Source organism: Schistocerca gregaria, chromosome 6, assembly GCF_023897955.1.
Source record: "Schistocerca gregaria isolate iqSchGreg1 chromosome 6, iqSchGreg1.2, whole genome shotgun sequence".
Taxonomy (NCBI): Eukaryota; Metazoa; Arthropoda; class Insecta; order Orthoptera; family Acrididae; genus Schistocerca; species Schistocerca gregaria.
This window is the reverse complement of record NC_064925.1, coordinates 90,355,429-90,381,719: the sequence shown is the minus strand read 5'-3', so window position 1 is coordinate 90,381,719 and position 26,291 is coordinate 90,355,429. Positions and strand designations below refer to the sequence as shown.

At 38.1% G+C, this 26,291-nt stretch overlaps 1 protein-coding gene across 1 annotated transcript; it reads left to right on the top strand.

Moving 5' to 3' along the window:
* The first annotated feature begins 10,424 nt into the window (after positions 1 to 10,424).
* On the top strand, positions 10,425 to 25,756 carry LOC126278701 (uncharacterized). The gene is made up of 3 exons (XM_049978971.1): positions 10,425 to 10,483; positions 24,368 to 24,468; positions 25,452 to 25,756. The coding sequence occupies exons 1-3, from the start codon at positions 10,435 to 10,437 to the stop codon at positions 25,677 to 25,679; spliced, it is 378 nt and encodes a 125-aa protein (XP_049834928.1). The 5' UTR covers positions 10,425 to 10,434; the 3' UTR covers positions 25,680 to 25,756.
* The last annotated feature ends 535 nt before the right edge of the window (positions 25,757 to 26,291 follow it).

The window sequence follows — 26,291 nt, the reverse complement described above, 5'->3', positions numbered from 1 at the left end:
AGCACGAACGCTGGTCCAACTGAGGAGCCAGGTGGAAATGGCATGGCAAGCCGTTCCACAGGGCTACATCCAGCATCTCTACGATCGTCTCCATGGGAGAATAGCAGCCTGAATTGCTGCGAAAGGTGGATATACACTGTACTAGTGCCGACATTGTGCATGCTCTGTTGCCTGTGTCTATGTGCCTGTGGTTCTGTCAGTGTGATCATGTGATGTATCTGATCCCAGGAATGTGTCAATAAAGTTTCCCCTTCCTGGGACAATGAATCCACGGTGTTCTTATTTCAATTTCCAGGAGTGTATTATATAAGGCAGAGAATAAAAGCAAAGCAGTCTGGGATGTTGTTTGTTGTTGTGGTCTTCAGTCTTGAGACTGGTTTGATGCTGCTCTCCAAGCTACTCTATCCTGTACAAGCTACTTCTCTTCCAGTACGTACTGCAGCCTACATCCTTCTCAATCTGCTTCATGTATTCATCTCTTGGTCTCACTCTAAGATTTTTACCCTCCACGCTGCCCTCCAATACTAAATTGGTGATCCCTTTAAGCCTCAAAAAATGTACTACCAACCGATACCTTCTTCTAGTCAAATTGTGCCACAAACTCCTCTTCCCCCCAATTCTATTCAATGCCTCTTCATTAGCTATGTGATATACGCATCTAATCTTCATCATTCTTCTGTAGCACCACATTTTCGAAAGCTTCTATTCTCTTCTTGTCCAAACTATTGGCATCCATGATTCACTTCCATACATGGCTACACTCCATACAAATAATTTCAGGAACGACTTCCTGACAGTTAAATCTATATTCAATGTTAACAAATTTCTCTTCTTCAGAAACCCTTTTCCTTGCCACTGCCAGTCTACATTTTATATCCTCTCTACTTTGACCATCATCAGTTATTTTGCTCCCCAAATAGCAAAACTCCTATATTACTTTGTCACATTTCCTATCTAATTCCCTTGGCATCACCCAAGTTAACTCGACTACATTCCATTATCCTCATTTAGCTTTTGTTGATGTTAATCTTATATCGTCCTTTCAAGACACTGTCCATTCCGTTCAACTGCTCTTCCAAGTCCTTTGCTGTCTCTGACAGAATTACAATGTCATCAGTGAACCTCAAAGATTTTATTTCTTCTCCTTGGATTTTAATACCTACTCCAAATTTTTCTTTTGTTTCCTTTACTGCTTGCTCAATATACAGATTGAATAACATCAGGGAGATGCTACAACCCTGTCTCACTCCCTTCCCAACCACTGCTTCCCTTTCATGTCCCTCGACTCTTAGAACTGCCATATGGTTTCTGTACATATTGTAAGTAGCCTTTTGCTTCCTGTATTTTACGCCTGCCACCTTTAGGATTTGAGAGAGAGTATTCCATTAAACATTGTCAAAATCTTTCTTTACGACTACAAATGCTAGAAACGTATGTTTGCCTTTCCTTAATATTTCTTCTAAGATAAGTCGTAAGGTAAGTATTGCCTCACATGTTCCAATATTTCTACGGAATCCAAACTGATCTACCCCAAGGTCAGCTTCTACCAGTTTTTCCATTTGTCTGTAAAGAATTTGTGTTAGTATTTTGCAGCCATCACTTATTAAACTGATAGTTCGATAATTTTCATATCTGTCAACACCTGCTTTCTTTGGGATTGGAATTATTATATTCTTCTTGAAGTCTGAGGGTTTTTCGCCTGTCTCATACATCTTGGTCGCCAGATGGTAGAGTTTTGTCAGGACTGGCTCTCCAAAGGCCGTCAGTAGTTCCAATGGAATGTTGTCTACTCCGGGGGCCTTGTTTCGACTCAGGTCTTTCAGTGCTCTATCAAATTCTTCACGCAGTATCGTATCTCCCATTTACATCCTCTTCCATTTCTATAATATTGTCCTCAAGTACATCGCCCTTGTACAGACCCTCTATATACTCCTTCCACCTTTCTGCTTTCCCTTCTTTGCTTAGAACTGGGTTTCCATCTGAGCTCTTGATATTCATAGAAGTGGTTCTCTTTTCTCCACAGGTATCTTTAATTTTCCAGTAGGCAGTATCTATCTTAACCCCTAGTGAGATAAGCCTCTACACCCTTACATTTGTCCTCTAGCCATCCCTGCTTAGCCATTTTGCACTTCCTGTCATATCTCAATTTTGAGTCATTTGTATTCCTTTTTGCCTGCTTCATTCACTGCATTTTTATATTTTTCCTTTCATCAACTAAATTCAATATTTCTTCTGTTACCCAAGGATTTCTACTAACCCCCTTCTTTTTACCTACTTGATCCTCTGCTGCCTTCACTACTTCATACCTCAAAGCTACCCATTCTTCTTCTACTGTTTTTCTTTCCCCTGTTCCTGTCAACTGTGTGCTTATGCTCTCCCTGAAACTCTGCGCAACCTCTGGTTTAGACAGTTTATCCAGTTTCCATCTCCTTAAATTTCCATCTTCTTGCAGTTTCTTCAGTTTTAATTTACAGTTTATGACCAATACATTGTGGTCAGAGTCCACATCTGCCCCTGGAAATGTCTTGCAATTTAAAACCTGGTTCCTAAATATCTGTATTACCATTATATAATCTATCTGATACCTTTTAGTATCTCCATGGTTCTTCCATGTATACAACCTTCGTTCATGATTCTTAAACCAAGTGTTAACTATGATTAAGTAGTGCTCTGTGCAAAATTCTACCAGGCGGCTTACTCTTTCAGTTCTTACCACCAATCCATACTCACCTACTACGTTTCCTTCTTTTCCTTTTCCTTTTCCTACTATCGAGCTCCAGTCACCCATGACCATTAAATTTTCGTCTCCCTTCGCTATCTGAATAATTTCTTTTATCTCATCATACATTTCTTCAATTTCATCATCATTTGCAGAGCTAGTTGGCATATAAACTTGTACAACTGTAGTAGGCGTGGGCTTTGTGTCTATCTTGGCCACATTAAGGCGTTCACTAAGTTGTTTGTTGTAGCTTACCTGCACTCATATTTTTTTATTCATTATTAAACCTACTCTTATATTACCCCTATTTGATTTTGTATTTATAACCTTGTATTCACCTGACCAAAAGTCTTGTTCCTCCTGCCACCTAACTTCACTAATTCCAACTATATCTAACTTTAACCTATCCATTTCCTTTTTTAAATTTTCTAGCCTACCTGCCCTATTAAAGGATCTGACATTCCACACTCCGATCTGTAGAATGGACATCTGGGATGTTATTAAAAAACAAAACAAAAAATATACAAAAAAACAAAAAAGAAAGGAAACTGGGAGAGGCAAACAAATGCAGAATAACATACTGCCAGGGGAGGGGGATAAGGTTATAAATGATAAATGATGCACAACACTTAGCAAACTGCGTAAACAAACATTTTTCAAGTGTTGCAGAGAAGTTACACCAAAACTGCCCCAAAAGAATACAACACCTGTAAATAATGTTGCACAAGACACAATGATGTTACTTCCAACCACAGATCATGAAGTCAGTAAAACTGTTCCAGAACTAAAAAATTGTCAGTAGGCTTAAATGAAGTACCAGTGTGTGTACTGAAACAATTTATAGAGATTATACAAGCCCCCATTAACAAATATAATAGTCCTTCACATCAGGGACATTTCCAGAGCAGTTAAAACAGGCAAGAGCTGTACATTTGCTTAAGAAAGGTAATGCAAAAGACACAGAAAATAACCAGCCTGTTTCCCTAGTGTCACCATTTCCAAAAATAATAAAAACAATTGTGAAAGACAGATTAATGAATTACCTGAATAAATACAATCTTTTAATGGAATCACAGTTTGGTTTCCCAAATGACAAAAATACGGAGTCAGCCGCAGTACTATTGACAATAATTGTACTTGATGCTCTTGACAAAGATGAGTGTCATAGGCATATTTTTGAATCTTTCTAAGGCCTTTGATACAGTCAACCATAAGATTCTATTAAATACATTAGAAGTATTAGGAATAAAAGGGATAGCTAATGACTAGTTTCGATCATACCTAGCAGATGGAGTACAAAGAGTAGAGATAACACATACTTGAAATAGCTCTAAATGTTTAGTAAAACACTTGTCAGAACCAAAATACATTATCATAGGGGTTTGGCAAAGTAGCATATTAGGACCAATACTGTTCCTGCTATACAGGGTGGTCCATCTGAAGTTACGGATGAGATTATCTCAAAAACTACACATCGGGTAAAAACAGTGGGTAAGACAAGTTTGTAAACTCAAAGGGGGACATCACATGATACTACACGTGACCTCCAGCCCCCACCCCTGTGGGTGGGATGGGGGGCAAATTTTAAATCCTAAGTGGAGACACCATTTTTATTGCAGATTCGAATTCTCCATAAAAAAGTCATCAAGTTTTGTCTGAAACATTTTTTAAACCATTGACAGATGGTGCTGAAATCAAGAAAAATTAAAATTGGGGAAGAACTCAGATTTATTTAAAATGATGTGAGGACACATCATATCATTACAAAATGTGCACCAATTCTTTCATTACGCCAAATTTTATATATATGTATATAGGTGTATGTGCGGATGGATATGTGCGTGTGTGTGCGTGTGTGTGTGTGCGTGTGTGTGTGTGCGTGTGTGTGTGTGCGTGTGTGTGTGTGCGTGTGTGTGTGTGCGTGTGTGTGTGTGCGTGTGTGCGTGTGCGTGTGTGCGTGTGCGTGTGTGCGTGTGCGTGTGTGCGTGTGCGTGTGCACCTGTCCTTTTTTCCCCCTAAGGGAAGTCTTTCCGCTCCCGGGATTGGAATGACTCCTTACCCTCTCCCTTAAAACCCACATCCTTTCGTCTTTCCCTCTCCTTCCTGAAGAAGAAACCATCGGTTGCGAAAGCTAGTAATTCTGTGTGTGTGTTTGTGTGTTTTGTTCTTGTGCCTGTCTGCCGGAGTTTTCCCGTTTGGTAAGTCTTGGAATCTTTGTTTTTAATATATATATCTCTTCACTTTCAGACTGTGAACCATAAAAATCAACTGATGAAAGTAAATTATTCTTTAGTGCTACATGGCTCACTCTCCCCCAACAGAGATAGTTGATTTGTTAATTTTAGGTGAATGCCGTAACAATTATGCTGCAGCTACGCAATTGTATGTGGATTGTTTCCCAAACAGACAACATCCAAGCAAAAACATTATTCGAAATTGCACTCAATGAGCTGGAAATGGATACATGCACCATCCACCTCGCCATCGCGAATACAATAAAAATGACACTCTTACCCTTATGGTTCTTGCTTGTGTTCAACTGGATCACAAAATGAGTAGTCGTGCGATTCAGAGACAAACTGGAATACCAAAAGCAACTGTTTTGAGGATTCTGAGGGCACATAAATATCGTGTGTATCATATCACAATGACACAGGCATGAACGCCGAAAGATATGCAAATACGCATGCTTTTCTGCCAATGGGCCTTGGAAATAAGAGGTGACAATGATCTTCTAGATACCTTATGTTCACCGATGAAGCCACATTCAAAAACAATGGCAAATTAAATCATCATGATTGTCATTATTGGTCCACTGTCAATCCACACTGGCACAGACCCATTGACAATCTACAGAAATAGTCATTAAAGGTCTGGTGTGGAATTTTAAACAGTTACTTGGTGGGACCATATCTTTTGACTAGAATGTTACTGAGGAATCTTATTTACAACTTCTCTGTGAAGATTTTTTGGAGCTAATAGAAGCAACTGGGGATAATTTTGAACAATTTTATCATGGCTAATTTCATTAATTAAGCACCCCAAATTGTGAGAGGCAAGGGGACTCACACTAATGAAGCACCTCATGGAGTATCATTCTACTACATCCGTGTTGTTGTTCCTGAGTAACACTAAAAGTAGGATACAGTACATTTTATACAAAAATAGCTTAATTTGGCATAACAAAAGAATTAAATATAGATGGCACCTCTATAGACTCTGTAAGAAATGCAGAGCTTGTAGGAATGAATATTGATTCTCAGCTGAAGCAGTGTGAACACACACACACACACACACACACACAGGTACTAGCAAACAGAATGTCGTCAGCATGTTATGCCCCTTGAATCCTATCATCATTGTATAACATGCAGTGACTTTTAGTGACATACTATTCATATGTACACTAAATTCTTAGCTATGGTATTAATTTTTTGGGAAACAAATGCACAAAATATGAACACAATTGCCAAACTCCAGAAAAGAGCCATGAGAATGATGACCAAAAGTAGTCAAGCTCATTGTAAAGATCTGTTCGAAACACTGGGGATTTTAACTGCTCCATGTGAATACATTTACCAGTCAGCTGTACACACAAAAAAAGAAACATTGGTAATTACTGCACAAACAGCTCCGTCCATGACCATCCAACAAGAGCTAGACTCAACTTACATTTACCAATCATAAATAAATGTAAAATTCAAAACAGCATTTTCCACCAAGGAATAAAACTTTGCAGTAAATTATCAAGAGAGGTTAAAGAAATTGCAAAAATACACTTATTTAAAAAGGCAACTAAGAAGTACCTGTTATGCAATACATTTAATACACTGAAGGATTACTTGGATAAAACAGAGAATGGGTTCGATAAAGTAAAAATGTTATACAAATAAATAATAATGATCATAAAACAGCGAACATCCCACATAACAACTTCTCACTGTTTCTTTTCCCTTTTCTAGAAAAAATTATCACATTGCCTTGGGTTACATTAATAAAATGGAAGAAAATACATTGCATTTACCTCTCGGATGCATGGGTCTGTCTTTTCATAGAAGTTTGGAGGGGTGAGCAAGAAATCGCATATGTTATAAACCACAGTGATTGAGAAGTCACAGATATCAAAATAGCAACTCTACAGAATCTGGCTGGAATTTCAGTCACAACTAGGAGTCGCAAGTAGCCATTAACTTTCTATGCCATGGGCCATCTGTTGGCCGAATTTCATCATGCTTCCTTTGAACCTTTTGTCTAAGAACCTTGTGCCTCATGTTAGGAATATATTTCATGCTTATGGTCGCAAAAATGAACCAAGAAGCTAATTTGCTTTGAGAAAAATTTTATACTCGGTTGAGAATTGGTGCAGCCGAGAAATGTGAAGAGCGAATAAAGGTTGTGCTAAAAGGCAGACCTATAGCATAGTCTGGAATTTCCATCACAAATTTAAACAAACTCCTTATCACTTAAAGGCAACAGTCTTGCAACAGTGGAGACACCGGTTCCCGTGAGATTACCGAAGTGAAGCGCTGTCGGGCGTGGCTGGCACTTGGATGGGTGACCATCCAGCCGCCATGCGCTGTTGCCATATTTCGGGGTGCCCTCCCCCTCGTGATGCCAATTGAGGAGCTACTCGACCGAATAGTAGCGGCTCCGGTCAAAGAAAACCATCATAACGACCGGGAGAGTGGTGTGCTGACCACATGCCCCTCCTATTGGCATCCTCAACAGAGGACGACACGGCGGTCAGATGGTCCCGATGGGCCACTTGTGGCCTGAAGACGGAGTGCTTTTCATCACTTAAAACTGCAGGGTAATTTCAAAAACAGATAACAGATAAGGGATAAGGCTCTGAGTATTTTGATGCGTATTACATACATATATCGTACATGAACTATTAAAGATGCAATCTGGTGTCTACTATGTAAGTTTTGCCAAATGTTTAACAACTGTTCTCACAAGGCGAATATTTTTTTCTGACAGTACAATAAGCAGTTAAACTTTTGTTTGTATCTTCAAATATTGCATTGGTACTATTCCCAGTGTCAACTTGTAACTGTAAAAGCAGTGCTTTCCACAGTTTTCACTTGCACATCAACCTTCAAACAAGCAACCTTCCAATGTAACCTACACCTCGGGCTATGCTACAGGTCACTCTGCCCATCACAATGCACATTCAAGGCAGAAGAGTTTGACAGATCAGTGTCACGTTCTAGCAAATCTTTATCACTAAAGGCACGGCAGAAAATTTTGGAGTATGGGATGAAAGATCAGAATGCAATTTGCTTAATTCACTCAAGGTGTAGTTCACATTAATTTATCATCTCTTTCCAGTCACATAATGACTTCTCAATGACACTCTGTACCAATACTCATTTTGCAAAATTATGTTATCAATTATCACTCTCATACATTGCAAATTCTTCATGGGTCATCTGGAATTTTCAGTTATCTTTTCTAGACGTGGATGGGTACATAGAGCAGTCTGTAATCTATGTGGGAACTGCACCTGGAAAATCACACGGATTATTAAACTTTTCTACTGCTACAAATTACTATCAATATAATTCGCATTATACAACTGCCAATACATCTGGTAATGAAAGCTGTTGGGGCATAGGGGGAGGGAGAGAGGCATTACGTGCCCCTACGTTTATTCACAAACTTAGAAACTAACCTTACTTCTGCAGAAGACTGTGTAATGATGCTGTGGCAAATTGTCCAGTTCTGTTGTCACTGATATTTTGAATTATTGCTATCTCGAGTGACTGACAATGTGGTTCAGATACTTGTGAACATAACAACGTGGTCTTAATCCGTACTCTAAACATGAACTTCTATTCATTCTGTGTGGTATTTGTGTTATGATTCTCAATGTCACACTACCAATAATATAAAACTAAAGCCAAAGGAAGAACATAGGGCAAGCGTTTCTCTCGTATACCATGTAACAACTGAGGAGGAACTGTTGGAAATATTAATAATACCATTGCAGATAACTGCTTGTCAGTTGGGTTACTGAAACGTTACATTAGGCCCTCATAAATAATCACCTATACAGACGAAAATATATTTCTCGGTTGCACTGACACTGTTCATTTGGTAATTTCCAATAATGATTGCCTATCAAAGTCACGGGATGACAGATCGCAGAAACAGCGGAGGGATACAGTTTACGGATAACTTCTAGTGTCCGACTCCACGCGTCTGCTTTGAGCAATGAAGAAAAGCACATAGTGAAGTTACACTGTTATAAAATAACATTAATTTCATATTTATTATTGACTCTAATGGGAGAAGCTCGGGAAAGTGGGGGTTTTGGGTGGGGATAAACTGAAGTGTATCAGAAAATTAAATGATTGGAAACAATAGTAAACAGTAACACAAAATGTGGAGAATCAGACACACTAAATTCTAAAAGAAAGCCAGTACATGACAAACGAATATCTACCAAAAATAAATAATTTTGGAATCGATAACTAGAAATAACCTATGTAGGTAAATTCCAGTTACAGATTACAACTGCTCCATGATTCATATGTAACTTACTTTTGCATTTGTGTGCACTGAATCTTAACACCGTTTCTACATTTGTATTTGCTCTCTAAAACTACTGCAGTGTATAACAAAAATTGGAATCGGTAACTAGAACTGACCATCTATATAGTTCAATTCTAGTTACCGATTCCAATATTAGTAACTTTTTTGCAGGAGTTCAGAGATATTAGCCTACATTTTAGTGCACACACGTGCAAAGAAAAGCTCATTAATGAATCACCGAATAGTTGGAATCGGTATCTAGAATTGACCTAAATAGGAGGTCAAGTCTAGTTATCGATTCCAACATTTCGATGGTACTTAACTTTGAACGCTTTTGAAGTAAATCTGTGGACTATGTTTTTGTGGGATTCCTCATTGATCTCGTAACTACTACGAGCAACTAATTAATATTGTAGGTACAGCTTCCAAATTTTTCTCTTTTTCATACTAATGAAGACAGTAATACCATACATAGAAATCCTGTAACACTTTAGTGTACACACTTGTATTGGAAACGATCAAAACAACGAACTGTGGAATGGTTGCAATCGGTTAACCAGAACTAACCTATATAGGTCAGCTCCAGTTGGCGATTGCAGCATTTGTTAAACCCTCCTTTTTGTCAATTTTTGTTACTTGTGTAGTTGCCACTTTAGATGCAACAATTAGTACCAAAAAGTTAACGCAGATTCATAATATTTGACTTCATTACGCGCTATACTGTACTGGATTTAAAGGTTCTCTGTGCTTTTCTTACTAGCATAAATTACGATAGTAATTTATTTGGGACATGTACTTCTCGTCTTCTGTTCTTATCTATTTTCGTTACCTTTAATTCTTGTCGGTATAATTTGTGGCTAAATAATTAATCACATGAACAACGTTTGCAATTTTATCAAGTGCTACATTCGTTTGTTAACGAATATGATCAGCTGCTTTCAAAGTTTGCCTCTATGTATTTGTAGCATCTAGCGTCTGTGCCTTAGGCATGACGTAATTGATCAAAGCCGCCGAGTGGAATCGGACACAAAAATTGACCCCTTGTTTGTTCTAAGTCATCGCCAACAATTTATTGTGATTGTAAACTTTCAATGTTGACTGCTGTGGCATGCTACTGCGTGTGATTGTCATATCACATTTTATTTGGTTTTCTCCTTTGACAGTGGCGTGTATTGTCAATGTTTTGTCATAAATCACCATTATCTTTGGCTTCCCGTAAGTCTGTGAGTGAGTATAACATCAAAAAGTTAACTTAAGTGAATCTTTAAATTTTATACCAGCATATTTGTTGTTTATAATGCAAACACCCAGAATTAATATTATGACATCAGTTCGTAATTTCCGTTTTTATGTTAGCAGCTCAGTAATTAAAACTCGTTTTAAGTAAGACTGTAATGGATATGTAGCATATTAAATAGGAGAAACTAAGTAAAGTGGAAGTAAAATCAGGGTGTATACGACCCGGGACAACCGGGAGATCCAGGAAAAACTCGGGAATTTTTCATTGTTTGAGTTTTCAGTTAAATTTTTGTAATTTTGACTGGTAAGAACCGATACTCTAAACAAAGGATATTACTGTATCCCGCTAAGCTGAATAATACTTCAACAATAAAACATAAACAAGAGAAAAAAAACTAAAATAACTTAAATTGCAAAGGAAAGGGGCCATATACAACGACACACAGTGCTCATGCAAGCGTCTGCCAATTGAAAATGTGTGAAAGGCTTTAGGAAGATTATGCAGTGCTTCTTAACAACAAATTGCCTCTGATGAGCGTGAAGTCGCAACTGTTTACATTCGATTTGTTTTAGCAGTTACGCGCGGGTTCATACGCGTGCGCAGTGTAGTCACGTTTGAGTAGTAGATCCTCCCGCTTCTGATTACAGGAATGTGGCTGTTGGCTGTGCAAGCAGTCGCAGCAAGCAGCTAGATGCTACCGGGAAAAGGGGGCGCCAAGTTCATATTGTCGAGGAAAAAAAACTTGTTTCACAAAGCGCCTAGCGTCCAGCACACGTTTGTCTACCGATTATTCATATGATTTTGAAACGCTTCCCTGTTGGTTTTTGAACACATTGTAAGTTGATTTATGAATGAATCATAAGTTGACTTTTGAATGCAAGCATAGTGTACGTGATTCTGTCAGAAGAATCCTCGTCGCATCTAGAAATAAACTTTCGCAGACAAAGGGGGGCGGTGCAGTACGAGCTGTCTGATTATGTGGTTGATTGGATTTGCGAATGATCAGCATTGTTATAATTACTAGTGAAATCCATAGATTCAGACTACCAGAATGGAAATAAACGACTAACAGATGTGAAAGATTACGTTTATCTTCTCGGTGTATCCAAGAAAATGAAATTCTGACAGAAAATTTTTGGCCAAATCGCTACACTAGTAAGGAATAGCTGTACAGTCCCCGGCTATCAGACGCGTAATTGCTATTCTGGAAGTAACGCGAAAAACGTGTTGTTCGAACACGTAATAACGCATAACCGGAAAATAATCGCGGGGTAACTAAACCTTTGATTCTGACAGGCATAGTGAAGTTAATCGGCGAAAAAATTTTGACAATGGCAGCAATAGTTACAGAATTGGTAATGACAAGATTGTTAGAACGAAGAAGGAGTAGAAACGGGAACATCGCACAAATTTTGGAAGCATAAGACGATTCCAAATTTATATAAAAATTTCATAATACTACTTTTCGATCTCCAGCTTTAGAAGCTGGTGCGTATGAATGATACATGAAACTATTTTCTAACATAAAGCTTTTTGCTTGTGTGGTGGGCCTAATAGGCATTTGATATTGGCACTTCGTGAATTATATTCTGTCGTGTTATGAAAATGGCCATTTGTGCCAAAACAGTCTCGTTTATTTGGTGTGTTACAAAACTGCTGCCATATTAGAAAGGCCTATTTTGATTTGTGTAGCAGGCAGTGACCAAATAGACGTAATCAGATCAAGAAATCACTCCAGTCTCGGCTATTATTTGTATTAACAGCTTTTTCAGTATTACGTAACGACATTTTGATTTTTCATGTAGCAAAACGTTTGACGAACTTTGATGAGGTAATAGATTCTTTCGAGGTAATAGATTCTTTCGAGGTAATAGATTCTTTCGAGGTAATAGATTCTTTCGAGGTAATAGATTCTTTCGAGGTAATAGATTCTTTCGAGGTAATAGATTCTTTCGAGGTAATAGATTCTTTCGAGGTAATAGATTCTTTCGAGGTAATAGATTCTTTCGAGGTAATAGATTCTTTCGAGGTAATAGATTCTTTCGAGGTAATAGATTCTTTCGAGGTAATAGATTCTTTCGAGGTAATAGATTCTTTCGAGGTAATAGATTCTTTCGAGGTAATAGATTCTTTCGAGGTAATAGATTCTTTCGCAGAAAGAAAAGCACGCCATGTAAAGCTGTAGCAAGATTAGAGAGAAAAAAAAGTGCTAGGAGCTAAGGTTTGAAGAAATGTGTAATTTCTTGCTTATCTCTTGTTAGTATTGGTTTCATTTATCTTATACTTCATTTTATGTCACACAATCTGCTGTTAATAACTAATAGGCAGTAAAGAGTTCAGATTTTATGAAGAGTTCTTGTTCTCTCGATTGCAAATAATTCCATCCGCTATCGAGGTGGTTTAAAAAAAAAAAAGGAAAAAAAAAGAGAAGAAGTCAGGCTGTCAAACCGGCCGACTGGGAGCAGCAGAGGAACCACAGGACATTTCAATTACCACTCGCCTGAATATGGTTTGGACGTGCAGTAGAAAAATGCTTTATGAAGAAGCGTGGCACTGCACTTCGGCAAGATAAGAGCAAATAATATGTCTTACATTTCCTCGGATACATATGTTTTATGTTTCAGACTTTTCAGAAAGATGTGCGCTACAAGATTAACATATTTTGAAAATCCGACTTTTTTAGTATTGACTCTGTTCGCAAATGTCGCAGATCCGGGGTAATGAGCAGAGCAGTATGAGTTATAGCGGGTAGTCTCCACATGACCCGTGTTTACATTTAGTGATTTTGCTGTTTCCTCTTCGTTTACTCTCACGTCAAATGAAAACAAAACGGATATATGTGGCCGAGAGCTATCAAGTGAATTAAAACACATTCACATAATTGCGGAAGGCTAAAATATGTCATTAGTTTCAGATTTCATTTTATTTCCACCATTCTGACAGTCAAGCATTAATCACCTTGCGGAACAATGAAGTTTCTTTTGTCTGTTTGCTTAAGAAATTTGACTTTTTTAACCTTTTCCGCAGAGGCAGTCAATGAATTTGAAACGAAATCTTTAATTCCACAGTACTGGCTAGTTTCAACTGTTCGCTGCATTTCAAGTGCACGTTTTCATTTTCTAGCACTTATGGCATTATGTCATAATAAAGCTCCAAACATGATATAATACAGTACTGGTGCTCCAAGAAAATGTACACCCTGAAAACCACACTGGAAAGCTTAATATCAAGTTGAGGTCTAGTTCATTGGGAACCCGGACATACAAATGTGCATTTTAAGTACGCACTTTAAATGTGCGCATTTTAATACTGTTCACGAAATTCCGATGCTTTTGTAGTATCCTCTGATGTCTTGTTTCTTTTATGACATAATGTACGGTCTTTTTAATGTTTTTCACGTACGTACATACGGGCTTCCTACATTATGATAGCTACGCAAGCGCGGTGTCGCCTGTTATCTGCGCTATGTGGCAACTGCTGGAACGAACCTATTTCTACTCTGGTCGCGGAAAAAAATTGCGAATAGTAGTTTGAAAAGCGTTACTTTCAAAGTAAATATCCTTTTACGTAAGCTGAACTATGTGCAAGAATGTACTATGAATTTATTAAATCACAGAGCGTTTGACTCTCATTTAAAAATCAACTCTTTGATGACGCGCCATTTAGAAGAATTTTGAACCCTGAAGATCAGACATTTATGTCCTTATTAAAAATTTTACTGGCACATTTGTGTGATATATCTTAAAGTGTAACACGTGCAAAAAAGGTATATGCGAAAGCTTAGCTTCTCTTGCAGCTTGAGAACAATATTATATGCGAAAACTTTGGTTTTCTTGTAGCACCACTATGTATATTAATTTAAACTATTAACTTTCCCTGTTTGTGTGTTCGTGTTACTTAACAGTGATGTTGCTGTTGGCTGACTACATCATGTGTACTATGCTCTGAATATCCGCTGTCATCGGCTGGCGAGATCACGTGACATGAGCTACGAACGGCCTACAAAAGCACATCGAAATTTCGATTTTAATGATTCGGAAAGTAACGTGCCTTGTTTGGTGAAATTCCAGTGTATAATTTCGTAAAAAGAAAATATGCAGCGTACATGTTGCTGCACATCAAAGATGTTTCTAAAACGTGTCTTTTTTCCAAGAGTTTCGTTTTCTAAAGTGTCGGGAAATTGTACGCCAGTGTATAAAACCATAACCATTCAAAGGATTGATAAGGGAAAATATACTGTCACCTGGGAGAAATCGTATTTTTAACCTGGAAATCATGGAAAAATCAGGGAATTTTATTTCCTTGTCCACATATACACCCTGAAAATATAAAAAATTAAATTTCTTAATCAGTATGATGACCATTGGTTAAATTCTATTATTATTTCTTCCTAAATTCTTGCTACCAAGTATGATCACTGGTATTATTGCATTTGGAAAAAAAATCACATATTTCATGAAAACACTTCTGGAAATTGAACATAATATTATTATGCAACCACCATGCATGTGCAAAAACGAATACCATACACACAACAGATTGTTAACACCAAAAGAAATTGCAAAATATACTTTTACTAAAATACATATACTTTTTTGGAAAAATTATGTCTTCTTTTACAAGGAATATTATTAGTTTTGTTTAGACTTTGCTTTTATAAGTTATGAACTTCAGTAATTGTAATAGCTCAAATTCAATATTTTAAGTTATAGTACAAATAGGTTAATTCAGTTTGCTGATTTTTGAATAAAAATATGGAAATATTAAAATGTGATCAATTACAAAACTGACTTGCATCAACAGAACCACACTAATACATGAAATGTGATATTCAAAATTCAAAGTGTTAAAGAACTTATACTTGGTATTTAGAAAATTCCAACTGAACTCTGATAGTCATGATAATGTTAGATTCTTAAAGAGAAATTATAATCTTTGTAATGTAACAGGTCCTTCAAGTAAGAGAAGCTCTGAGGTTACTTTAAAATTATTTAGTTTACTGTTCAGATAAACATTTCATCAGTCAAAGCATGTCTCCACTGTGGATGCTCTTCAGATAAAGGATAAGTTAGTGGATACATCAGCAAGATATGGGAAGGAACATCTTGTGTACGTGGAGCCTTTGAGGGAGGAAGAGGGTGAGGTGGCAGCAGCACTCATTGGGCGTGTTGAACTGAGAGCTCTGACAGTCAATAGGGTACAGCATGCAACCAGTCACAGACTGTGGCACACATTGGAACAAACAACACCCATGTGTGGGCTTCGAGTTCTTGCTTGGATTATTATAGTAACTGACCAGAAAAGGTTGTGATCAGCCTCGCTCGTGCAATTTCTGTGAATCTCAATATGCAGCATTGTTCGCAAAACTGATTGTGGCGCCCTACTTCTGAGTCTAGAGATAGGCCAGCACCAGAAGCTTCGAAGATTCTGTGACAATCTGGACTATGACTACTTTGACATAAGGGTTGGGAACTGTAGGGTTGCCCAAAATGGTTGACAGGTGCTGTCACATCACATCACACCACACAAGTGCTTTTTATATTAGGCAACTCTCCATCCAGTCACTTATTGGTAGCCATAGGAGACCACTAAGATTTAATGTAAAATCTGAAGGTATGCCCTCCTGCAGAATGGTTAAAATCGCTATAACTTCTAGTGGTGCCCTGCCCTGCCTCTAGTTGACATATTGTTAAATAACTAATGTAACAAAAATACAGTGACAGTTCTGTCAGTGATTTGCAGATATGGGTCCAAGAATTAATTCATTAACATTGTGCTTTGTAAAAAGTGAGTAGTTGAAAACAATACTCATTTTTCTGTCTGTTGTTGTAGCTTGTTACTGTTGTGCTCTTTGTCTTGAAAATAAATGGGAAATAATTTCAAATTAGAGAGCTCCTGGGCCTTGGAAGTGTTTAAGAACATTTTAATCTTCCACGTGGTCTCTGTATTGTGGTGTAATTCCTTCATTCAGCAAAGTCGTCAATAGTGTACATCAGTTGTGCCTTTAAAATGATGTATTTCAGTACTAAATATAATAACTTTAAAATGAAACAGCAGTTCATCACTTTCACATATATTCTTCACTTTCAGATAACCACAAATTTTTTTTTCACTCTTCATGAAACAACAATATAACCTGCGAACGCACATCAGAGATGAGTTACATTTTGATTTCCCTCCAGCACAGCTCACATCCAACTCGCTACTACTAAAACTGCTACTGCTACTACTACTATTAGCCAGACAAAAACAGAAATCAGAGGTACATAAGATTTATCAAACCTCAAGCAGGCAGACAGCGAACTAAGTGGAAGTACTAAACAGATTGAGATTCACATCGTTCGCCATTGTTTATTAAAACACATTTATTTTAAAAATAACTAAAATCAAATATAGCCAAGTAAGAGGCTTACAAATAACATTCTGAACTTTTCAGATTTAAGAAGTTACACATCTTAATTTAATGACAGTTTAAATAAGCCAGCAGCTACAGAAAAAAAAACTGTGTCTGACAGTAGTTCCTAGACCTCAGACTGAACATTTCTATCTTTATGAGCCACAACTCAGAAAATGCTTGAACAAATGATTAACACTTGGAAGCAGATGGCTCGTTAAGACAGCATAGAAGCATTACTCATCTCAAAAGATTAAACTATAAGAGCTGTACAGGAAGGCAGTGTAACTTACAGCTGCCTCTAGACAACTAGGAAAAAAAATCTTTTAAAATAAATCTCCAAGAGCATCTAGATAATTTAAGTAAACAGCTGCACAAATTTATAGAGCTGCCTTTAGGCAGACAGAGCTAGTTTCCTTAACCCAAATGAGCAGTTAAGTAATTAATAATAGAACAAGTGTGCACTGATTGATATAACTGTCTTCAGACAGACAGTGAAAAGTCTCTCAAGGTATACTCTAGAAAACACTTCAGTGATTCAGCAAGTGATTGTGTACGTATAGCGGCTCAAGAACGCCACTTAAGAAGGAAGAGAACCAGTAATTAATACTCAGAACCAACTTGCAAAACATAAATAAATAAGAGGTGACAAAAGGTCACCCCATAAAGGCATTTAAATAACAAATAACTGAACAACAATCTAATAAACCCTGGGACAGGGAGTAAATTTATTTTACTCTTCAGCTCACAAATGGCTAGCGAACAAACACTCAAGTAATCTTCAGAGCATACTATTCATATCATAGTTTTATACCCTTTTACCTTTTACATCCATGAACCTCAAATGAGCCAGTTAGTTGTTATCAGAGGGTTATAATTCCACAAGTCCAGACAACATCCCAGTATTATGTGCAGTTCATATACAACTGACCAACATGGGGCCATCCTAACGGGGTTGACACTATGTCCAACAAAAGCACTTGACTCGACAAAGCCCCAAACATCAAAATTTCAAACAGTAATTTCCATAACTTGGGTTAAGGCAGCCCAAGTGTAGCTGGCAGTGCTGCATTCCATGTTACAGATGTACAGGGGCAATGTTAACAGCAGTAATATGATGAGCATGCACTAGGTTCTGGGCCAAGACAGCCAAAGCATGCCACAACAGTAGAAAACTGGAACAGACTGAGGAAGCATATAAATCCACTGTAATTTTCATTTAATACAACCCTGTGACCACAGTCGGATCAGTGGACACCAGCTGATACTCTTGAAAAACCAGGTCCATGGCTAAACATGATCACACTTAAAACAGTGTACAGCATTACCAAATCATCGAATCCATTGCTGAATGTTGTAAATTGAATTGCAATAACAAGTGTCTCAGGTTGCTACACGTCACCCTAACCCTGTCCAAGGCAATGCCACAAGATATTAGGTCACGCAAGATCAGGAAGCTCCTTACATTATGGGGCTTCCACAGAGAAGAACCAATAACAGAATCAAATAGCAAAAACAACACAAACATTCTGTCTTTAGATAACCCCTGTGCCAACAACTATTAGACAAAACGTTTTGCTAAGTTTGGCCAAAAGGCACATACTGCTCACAGGCTCTGGGTGGCCTACCCTCTGGTCCAGCTTCAAAACACGAGCTGCCCATCCGATGCACTGCCGCCCAGTGCGGCTCTATCATGCTGCCTTGTACCACATGCTCTGAGCTGCAAGAAGAGGCATATGCCAGGTACACGGGGTGGGAATTCAAAGAGGGAGCCCACCATGGCTAAGTTTATTTAGACAGATCAGAGTCTTTCTTATCGATTTTTCAACACAGATGACATATACATGGAATAGCTTACATCGAATAATTACTGTATTTAGTTAAGTTTGAATAATCAATTAAATATTGGATAGTCTTTTGTAATAACAGAAGATAAACAAATGACAAAAATGTGTGTCCTCAAACGTAAAAATAAACCAATAATTTTGTATTAAAAAGATATGCATTACCATTGATACAAAATATTATAACAGCAAAAAGGCTTATCATGTTGAACAATTGGGTACAGCTGCATTGAAATCTACTATACTCCAGAATCACACAGATTGAGTACCTGTTAATTTATAACGAAGCTACATAACACCCTGGAGTCTTATTTAAGTCCTATATAGAATTTACAGCTAAACTAGCGCTCATTTAAACCACATTATACTGTAGTTCCATTAAAGAAAAATCTATCTCATTATTTGGAAGAAAGCACAGATCACATCTATCTACTAGAAGAGTAACTGAAATGATCTACAGAACTGCTGTCCCATCTCTTACAACATATTATTATCTCAAATGTAACGAGCTGTTGCAAACAGGATGATGACTTTTATACCCCTCAGCATGGATTCCATAAGCATCGATCATGTGAAATCCAACTAGCATTTTATGCACACGATATCCTTAATGCCATGGATAAAGTCAGCGAGGTGGATTATGGTTTTTTGACTTCCAAAAAGTATTTGACTCAGAACCTCACTAATGCTTATTAATTTATCACATGACATTTACACCAAAATCTCCGTGGTAGGCAGGACTCAGTACATTATCTTCAATGGAGAGCCATTGACAGAGGTAGAAGTAATTTCAGTTATGCTCCAGGGAAGATTGTTGAGACCCTTAATATTCATAATTTGTGTTAATTAGCAGGTAGACAATGTAAGTAACAACTTCAGACATTTTGCAGATTGTGCTGTTATCTAAAATGAAGTTATGTTTGAAGAAAGCTGCAACATATAGGGATATCTTAAGATTTTGAAGTTGGTTTAACCATCTAACACAAGCAATAACCACATAATGTGGCCCCACATAGTATCAAATCGCTCATGTGAAGGAGCTCTGCTGTACGTGGAAGTAGCTTGTGAGTGAGCAGAAGCACAACACAGCATAACACACAACAAAATACAATGAAATATGGTACATTTCCCATTCTTCTTTTGGATTCAGAGCTAGAACTGGCACTGGGCAAATTAGAAATTTATTTTTCTGTTGATAGTTATTTTGAAACTTAATTACTCCATATTACTTTTTTTTACAAGAAATGCAGAAGCAATTTAATATATCGTAGGTGAGAACATGCTATTAAGTTTCTCTTCTGAAAAATAAATTTAAAAAATGTGTGTTTCCATGTTAGATGATGGGTGATTGAGCCATTACTTTTTTGTTACAATATACTGCCCTCTAGCCCTTGAAGAGAAAGCCCTCCTCATGTAGAAGAACACCCAATGATCAGTAATTAAATGAAACCACGTGGTCCCAGAGTTCTTTTCAAGCCTGACACTTGTGATGTATATATGCAGACATATGCAATGAATGAAAATTTGCATCAAGGTCAGCGTTTGAACCGAAGTCTCCTACTCACTAGACACATGTGCTAACTACTATGTCACCATGGCATAGTGGCTTTGCACATCTGCAAGGAGTACCCTAGATTGAGGGTGAAAGCATACTAGGGTAGTCTGTACAGCTGTGCAAAGCCACTGAGCCAAGGTGGTACGCTGGTTAGTACAGCTACCTAGTGAGCAGAACACTCAGGTTCACGTCCCAGCCTTGGTGTAATTTTTCATTCATTGCTCCAGTCTGCGTGTATACATCATAGGTATTTAAGACCTGAAAAGGTCTCTGGAAATACACAGTTTCATTTGATTAAACCACCTATGGCTGGGTCTCAGGCAGGAGCCCCCATTTCCTTTGATGGTGACAAGGGAACCACCCCATCGCACCCCCCTCAGATTTAGTTATAAGTTGGCACAGTGGATAGGCCTTGAAAAACTGAACACAGATCAATCGAGAAAACAGGAAGAAGTTATGTGGGACTATGAAAAAAATAAGCAAAATATACAAATGGAGTAGTCCATGTGCAAGATTAGGCAACATCAAGGATAAGCTGAGCTCAGGAGCGCCGTGGTCCCGCGGTTAGTGTAAGCAGCTGCGGAAGGAGGGGTCCTTGGTTTGAGTCTTCCCTCAAGTGAACAGTTTTCTTTCTTTGTTTTCAAAAAGTTATGATCTGTCCATTCATTCATTGACGTCTCTGTTCACTGTAATAAGTTTAGTGTCTGTGTTTTACGACCGCACCGCAAAACCGTGCGATTAGTAGACGAAAGGACGTGACTCTCCAAAGGGAACCGAAAACATTTGCTCACAAGGTCATAGGTCAACAGATTCCTTCACAGGAAAACACGTCTGATATATTCTATGCGACACTGGTGACGGCATGTGCGTCACATGACAGGAATATGATGTCGACCCACCTAACTTGTACACTTGGCGAATGGGTAAAAGGATTCTTCTACCTTGCCCGATTTAGGTTTTCTTATGGATGTGATAATCACTCCCAAAAAAGCGATGAAAACATAAGAGTTTGTCACATAAACTGCACCAAATGAATGCAACAGTTTCACAGCCGCACAGTTTTCCCTGTGCTCTGTCAAAACACATGTTTTTAACGTCTTCAAATTTTTCTGAGTGTAGACAGTCAAATCCTGCATATGTCCAATCAAATCTGAACATGTACTGGAATTTTGGAGAGAAAAAGTTTATTATGTGTGAGTGCCTGAACTTTGATAATTGTCTGAATATAAAAAATTAAAATTTTCACTTGAGGAAAGACTTGAACCAAGGACCTTTCATTCCGCAGCTGCTCACACTAACCACAGGACCACAGCACACCTGAGCTCACATTCTTCTTTATGTTGCCTATCTTTTGTATGGACTACTCTGTTTGTATATTTTGCCTATTTTTTCATAGTTCCACACAACTTCTTGTTTTTTTATTGATCTATGTTCAGTTTTTCAAGGCCTATCCACTGTGCCAACTTATAACTAAATCTGAGGTGGGTGTGATGGGGAGGTTCCCTTGTGAGGTGTTATTCCTATACAGTTGGAGAGCCTCATCAATTCTGTTTGAGTTTAGGGGAATACCAAGTGGGCTGAGGCATGACTGGAAATTTGGTTTGAAGAGGAAAGCATGCTATGGTAGTTCATGCACTGTGCAAAGACACTGTGTAAGGGTGTCATAGTAGTTAGCATGTCTGCCCAGAAGCAGGAGACCCATGTTCAAATCGTGGCCTTGGTACAAATTTTCATTCATTGCCTCAGTTAGGAAATGTATACCAGTGGTGAGTACAGGAAACATTGCCCATGCTACAGCTCTTGCAAAGCACACAGCTCAGAACTTGTATCCGCTGTGGCGGTGTAATGATAAACTGGATATTTGAAAGTGTTCTGGTCTTTAAGCTTATTTTACATCCAAATGGTACTGAGACGCCCAGCTTAACCTGCAGGACAGAACAGGTAGTTTAAATTGTGGAAAGGGGCCAAAATAAAGGGCAGTCAGTTACACTCGAACTTTATTATTTGATCAAACATTACAAGAGCACAAAAAAATTTTTTTTAAACACACAGCTTTAATCTTTGGGCCCTAATTATCAGCTGAAAGCCACCTTAATTTAAAAATGGCTGAAGGCCAATAACTTAAAACGCAAGCATAATCAGAAATTTAAAAGGGAACAGTTCTTTATTTAGGCTGATGGCCCAAAGAATCGGACACTTCAAGGGCAAACAAGTTAAATTCAAATCAGCTGAAGGCCTAACACTTAAAACTCCATAACATTATTTTTTTAAAATACCAAAGGCCTTATGTTAAACAGTTCTTTAAATCAGGCTGAAGGCCTAAAAAATCTTACACCTTAAGGACAAAACAACATTAATTTAAAAAAATTGGCTAGAAGCCATACAAGTGCAAACAAAAAGAACAAATAAAAAAGGCAGTACACCCAAGGGCACTCAGATGTTTGAGGGTCGGCCTGGAATTCAAACACTAATGCTTGCTTAGGTGAGACAGGCATCGGGCCAACCATTCATGATCCGACAACAACCCAACCAACTGACAGTCAACAGATCCACTGACAGGATAACTTCCAACTCTCCTGACCAGGGCACAACAGGGAGTTTAAGGGAACAACGTAGAAGACATTGGTGCCCACAAACAATTGTACTTGGAGCTGTCGAACTACACTCCATGCTGGACAACAACAACACGATGAGGAAACAACACTGCCTGAAATTTATGTTAACACCCAGAGCAGGTAACCAGAACATTAGCAGCCACAAGACAGAAGATTCCGCTGGTGCACTTCAATTCAAATAACCAAATACAGTGAAACTCCACCAGAGAGTGGCTAGAATTTTCCAACTTGAAAACCACATTGTTGCTCGCAGGAATATTCCAACAGCTGACAACAAACTCCAAATGACACAATGTGAACAGTCTTGACTTGCTGGTAGGTTAAATCAAAACCTCGTCTTTTGTGTCCAGGGTCGGTGGGCCATGGACCTCTTAGCAATGGGAACAGCCCCACACACTCTGACACCGCATAGAAACCACCAGTGGCCCCGGCCAAACTACATCCTGCACAGAATTCCTTGCTGCTACATGCCAACCAACTGACTGGTCGCACACCGCTCAGCCAGAAACTATGAGCACCAGGTCAAAGATAGTCCAAGGTGTGAATATCGATACGCACCACTGCTGCCACCTGTGGAAGGAGAGTATAACAGCATAATCGCGGTAACCATGGGAGACTAAACACAGAATCATAACAAAGATTTAATCCAGTGCATAGCATGAGCCAGCCACAGCTCAATTGGCTGTCGGCACCTCACCGGTGCTCCGTCCCCAACTTCAGTGCTGCTGCGTCCCAACTGCGCTGCTGGTCCGTCTCGAACTCACTCCTCATGCCTCGTCCACACACTTGCCAAACCTTGACAAGCCATCACAAATTCAAACATGTAGATAGGGTGTTTGGCTTGACTTGCGTATGCTCGCTAGTGCTTGTGGCCGATCCAGTTGAGTGTCAGTTTTTTGGCACAAATCAGAGGCGGCTTGTGGCAAGCGCTTGCGATGCGTCCACACGTTTGTTGTGGACTTAGTATCGTTTGTGCACTGCCGTCAAACAGAAGTGCATTCCTATTTGTATAGAAGTAGGCTACAGCAGGGAAAATGAATACCGGTAACTGATCCAGTGAGGAAATATTGCAATTAATCGAATGTTATCAAGCAGAACCCTGCATTTGGGACCCGAGGAATAAAGACCATAAGGGTAAAAAAAAGTGGCTGATGCCTGCAGTCGCCTCAGTGAAGTTTTAAAGCAACCTGTCAAGGAGATTAAAAAGAAAAAGGAAATTCTTATGGTCACATTTTGTAAACATTTAAAGAAGAAATAAGATTTTATTCGTTCTGGCTCAGGTACAAATTTATTTATTTATTAATATTTACAGGATATATGTACAATAAATTTGACAAATAGATGATTGGAACAAAGTGCATATTTTTCAAAGTTATATATTTATTTTTACTAAAATAGTGGTGTTACTAACAAAATAAATATGTATATGATGTAAATAATAAGTAATAATAATTTTCCCTCAGGAGTTGAAGATATTTATGAACCAGTTTGGTTTGCATACCAGCTTATGGAATCATTTCTTTTGCTGATATATACCAACAAGACTGGTTTGAACTCAGATACGGTAAGCAAAAACACTTCAGTATTTTGGAATCTATCAGTTTTGATTTTTACTGTTTCTACAATATGAAGTACATGCTCTAAAATTAAGAAGTCAGAATTCCTCATGAAGCATTCATACTCCTACAAAAGTATGAAGTAAATTCGTCCCTAATCTTGACGGCATTTAGCGGTGATCTTCGAGGTACAAGTGGCAAATTTAGTATTGCATTATATTCTTTTATATTCCGCCATGCACCAGGTGTTATCAGGTTCCCATTACTATCCCATAGATCCAAAGTTCCAGGGGGAATATATCTTTCTATAGAAGATCTACTTTTTACGAGAAAGTTATGTAGTAGCACACAGGTCATAGTAATTTCTTTCACAGTTTTGAGATCTAAATTAATAGGTCTCCAAAAAATTCTGAACACTGATGTTAAAATGCCAAAAGTATTCTCCCACTCCAACCTGGGCTCTAGACAATTGTTTGCTAAATATTCTTTTTGACGATCCAATCTCATGATGTCCAAGGTAAGGCTTCATAACATGCTGAGTGCAAAGGCACCATCTGCTAAAAATACATATGGCATGTTTACGTTATAATTTGATCCAGGAAGTGGGAATGGGGTGGGGAAGTTCATTTCATTTCTGCAGATTCTTTGCCATAATAATGAATTGTTAAGAGCACCACCATTCCTAATCCTCCCTTGACATCCTATGTCAACAAATACAAAATTATAATTGCTATCGACCAATGCCAAAAGCACTATACTGAAAGTTTTCTTGTAGTTGAAATATTCAGTTCCGCCATTAGGTGGACTCTCGATAACTATATGTTTGCCATCCAACAATCCCACAATGCAGGAATTTACTGCTGTATCCCCTTTCTATATTAATCCAATCTTCCACCGTAGAGGGCATCTGAAAACAATGTTAAAATAATAATTAAAATTTGAAAAAAAAATTTCGTACTGTAGAATTATTAATAAAATCTAATTTTTGCAGCAATCAAGATCATCAGAAACAGCTGGCGAAGAAATTATTGATGAAGCCAAGGAGACAGAAAATTATAACAGCGTGGCAGGTTCCTCGACTCCTGCATCTACGGTTTCTTCACCATCTACAAGTAAATCTAAGGAGAAACCTCATCGTCGCACTGCTTCGAATATAGCAGAACAGCAAATGGCCACAGCATTTGGTCAGTTAACGAATATATTTAGTCAATGTCCATAATGTACAAATTCTGAAGATGATGAATGTGATCTGTATGCTAAGCTACTAGCCAAAAAGATATGGGAACTTACTCAAGATGACAGGAAATTAATTATGTATGAAATAGATGGTTTATTTATCAAAAGAATTAAAGAGAGGTCATTCTCGTGTGAAACACCATCCCCTCATAATTCATTTCAATATTCTACACCATCATCAGTATCAAGTGGATTTATAGTAGTACCAAACTGCTCAGCACATGTTCAAATGTCATTTTCTGAACCTTCTGCCCAAAATTATGACCCCTTCACTACCAGTCCCATCTCCAATTTTGAAAGATCCTCCACTCCATTACCACAAATGCATCCTCGAAATAGAGATGACAACATAACTATTTACTCAACCGAATCCAATCTTTCAAAGCCCACCTCTACAATTACAGTAATACTGGTCCCGGTATATGATGAAATAATCATGCCTCGGAGACAACACATTATTAACGAAGCATTCCAGAGCGTTTATGAAGATTTTGAGCACTAGGATACTAGTGCATAAGTAATAACAATTGTACAGAACACTGGTTAATATTTTTGTACACCCAGCTCTTCAAACTAATGAGAAATATTAAAAACA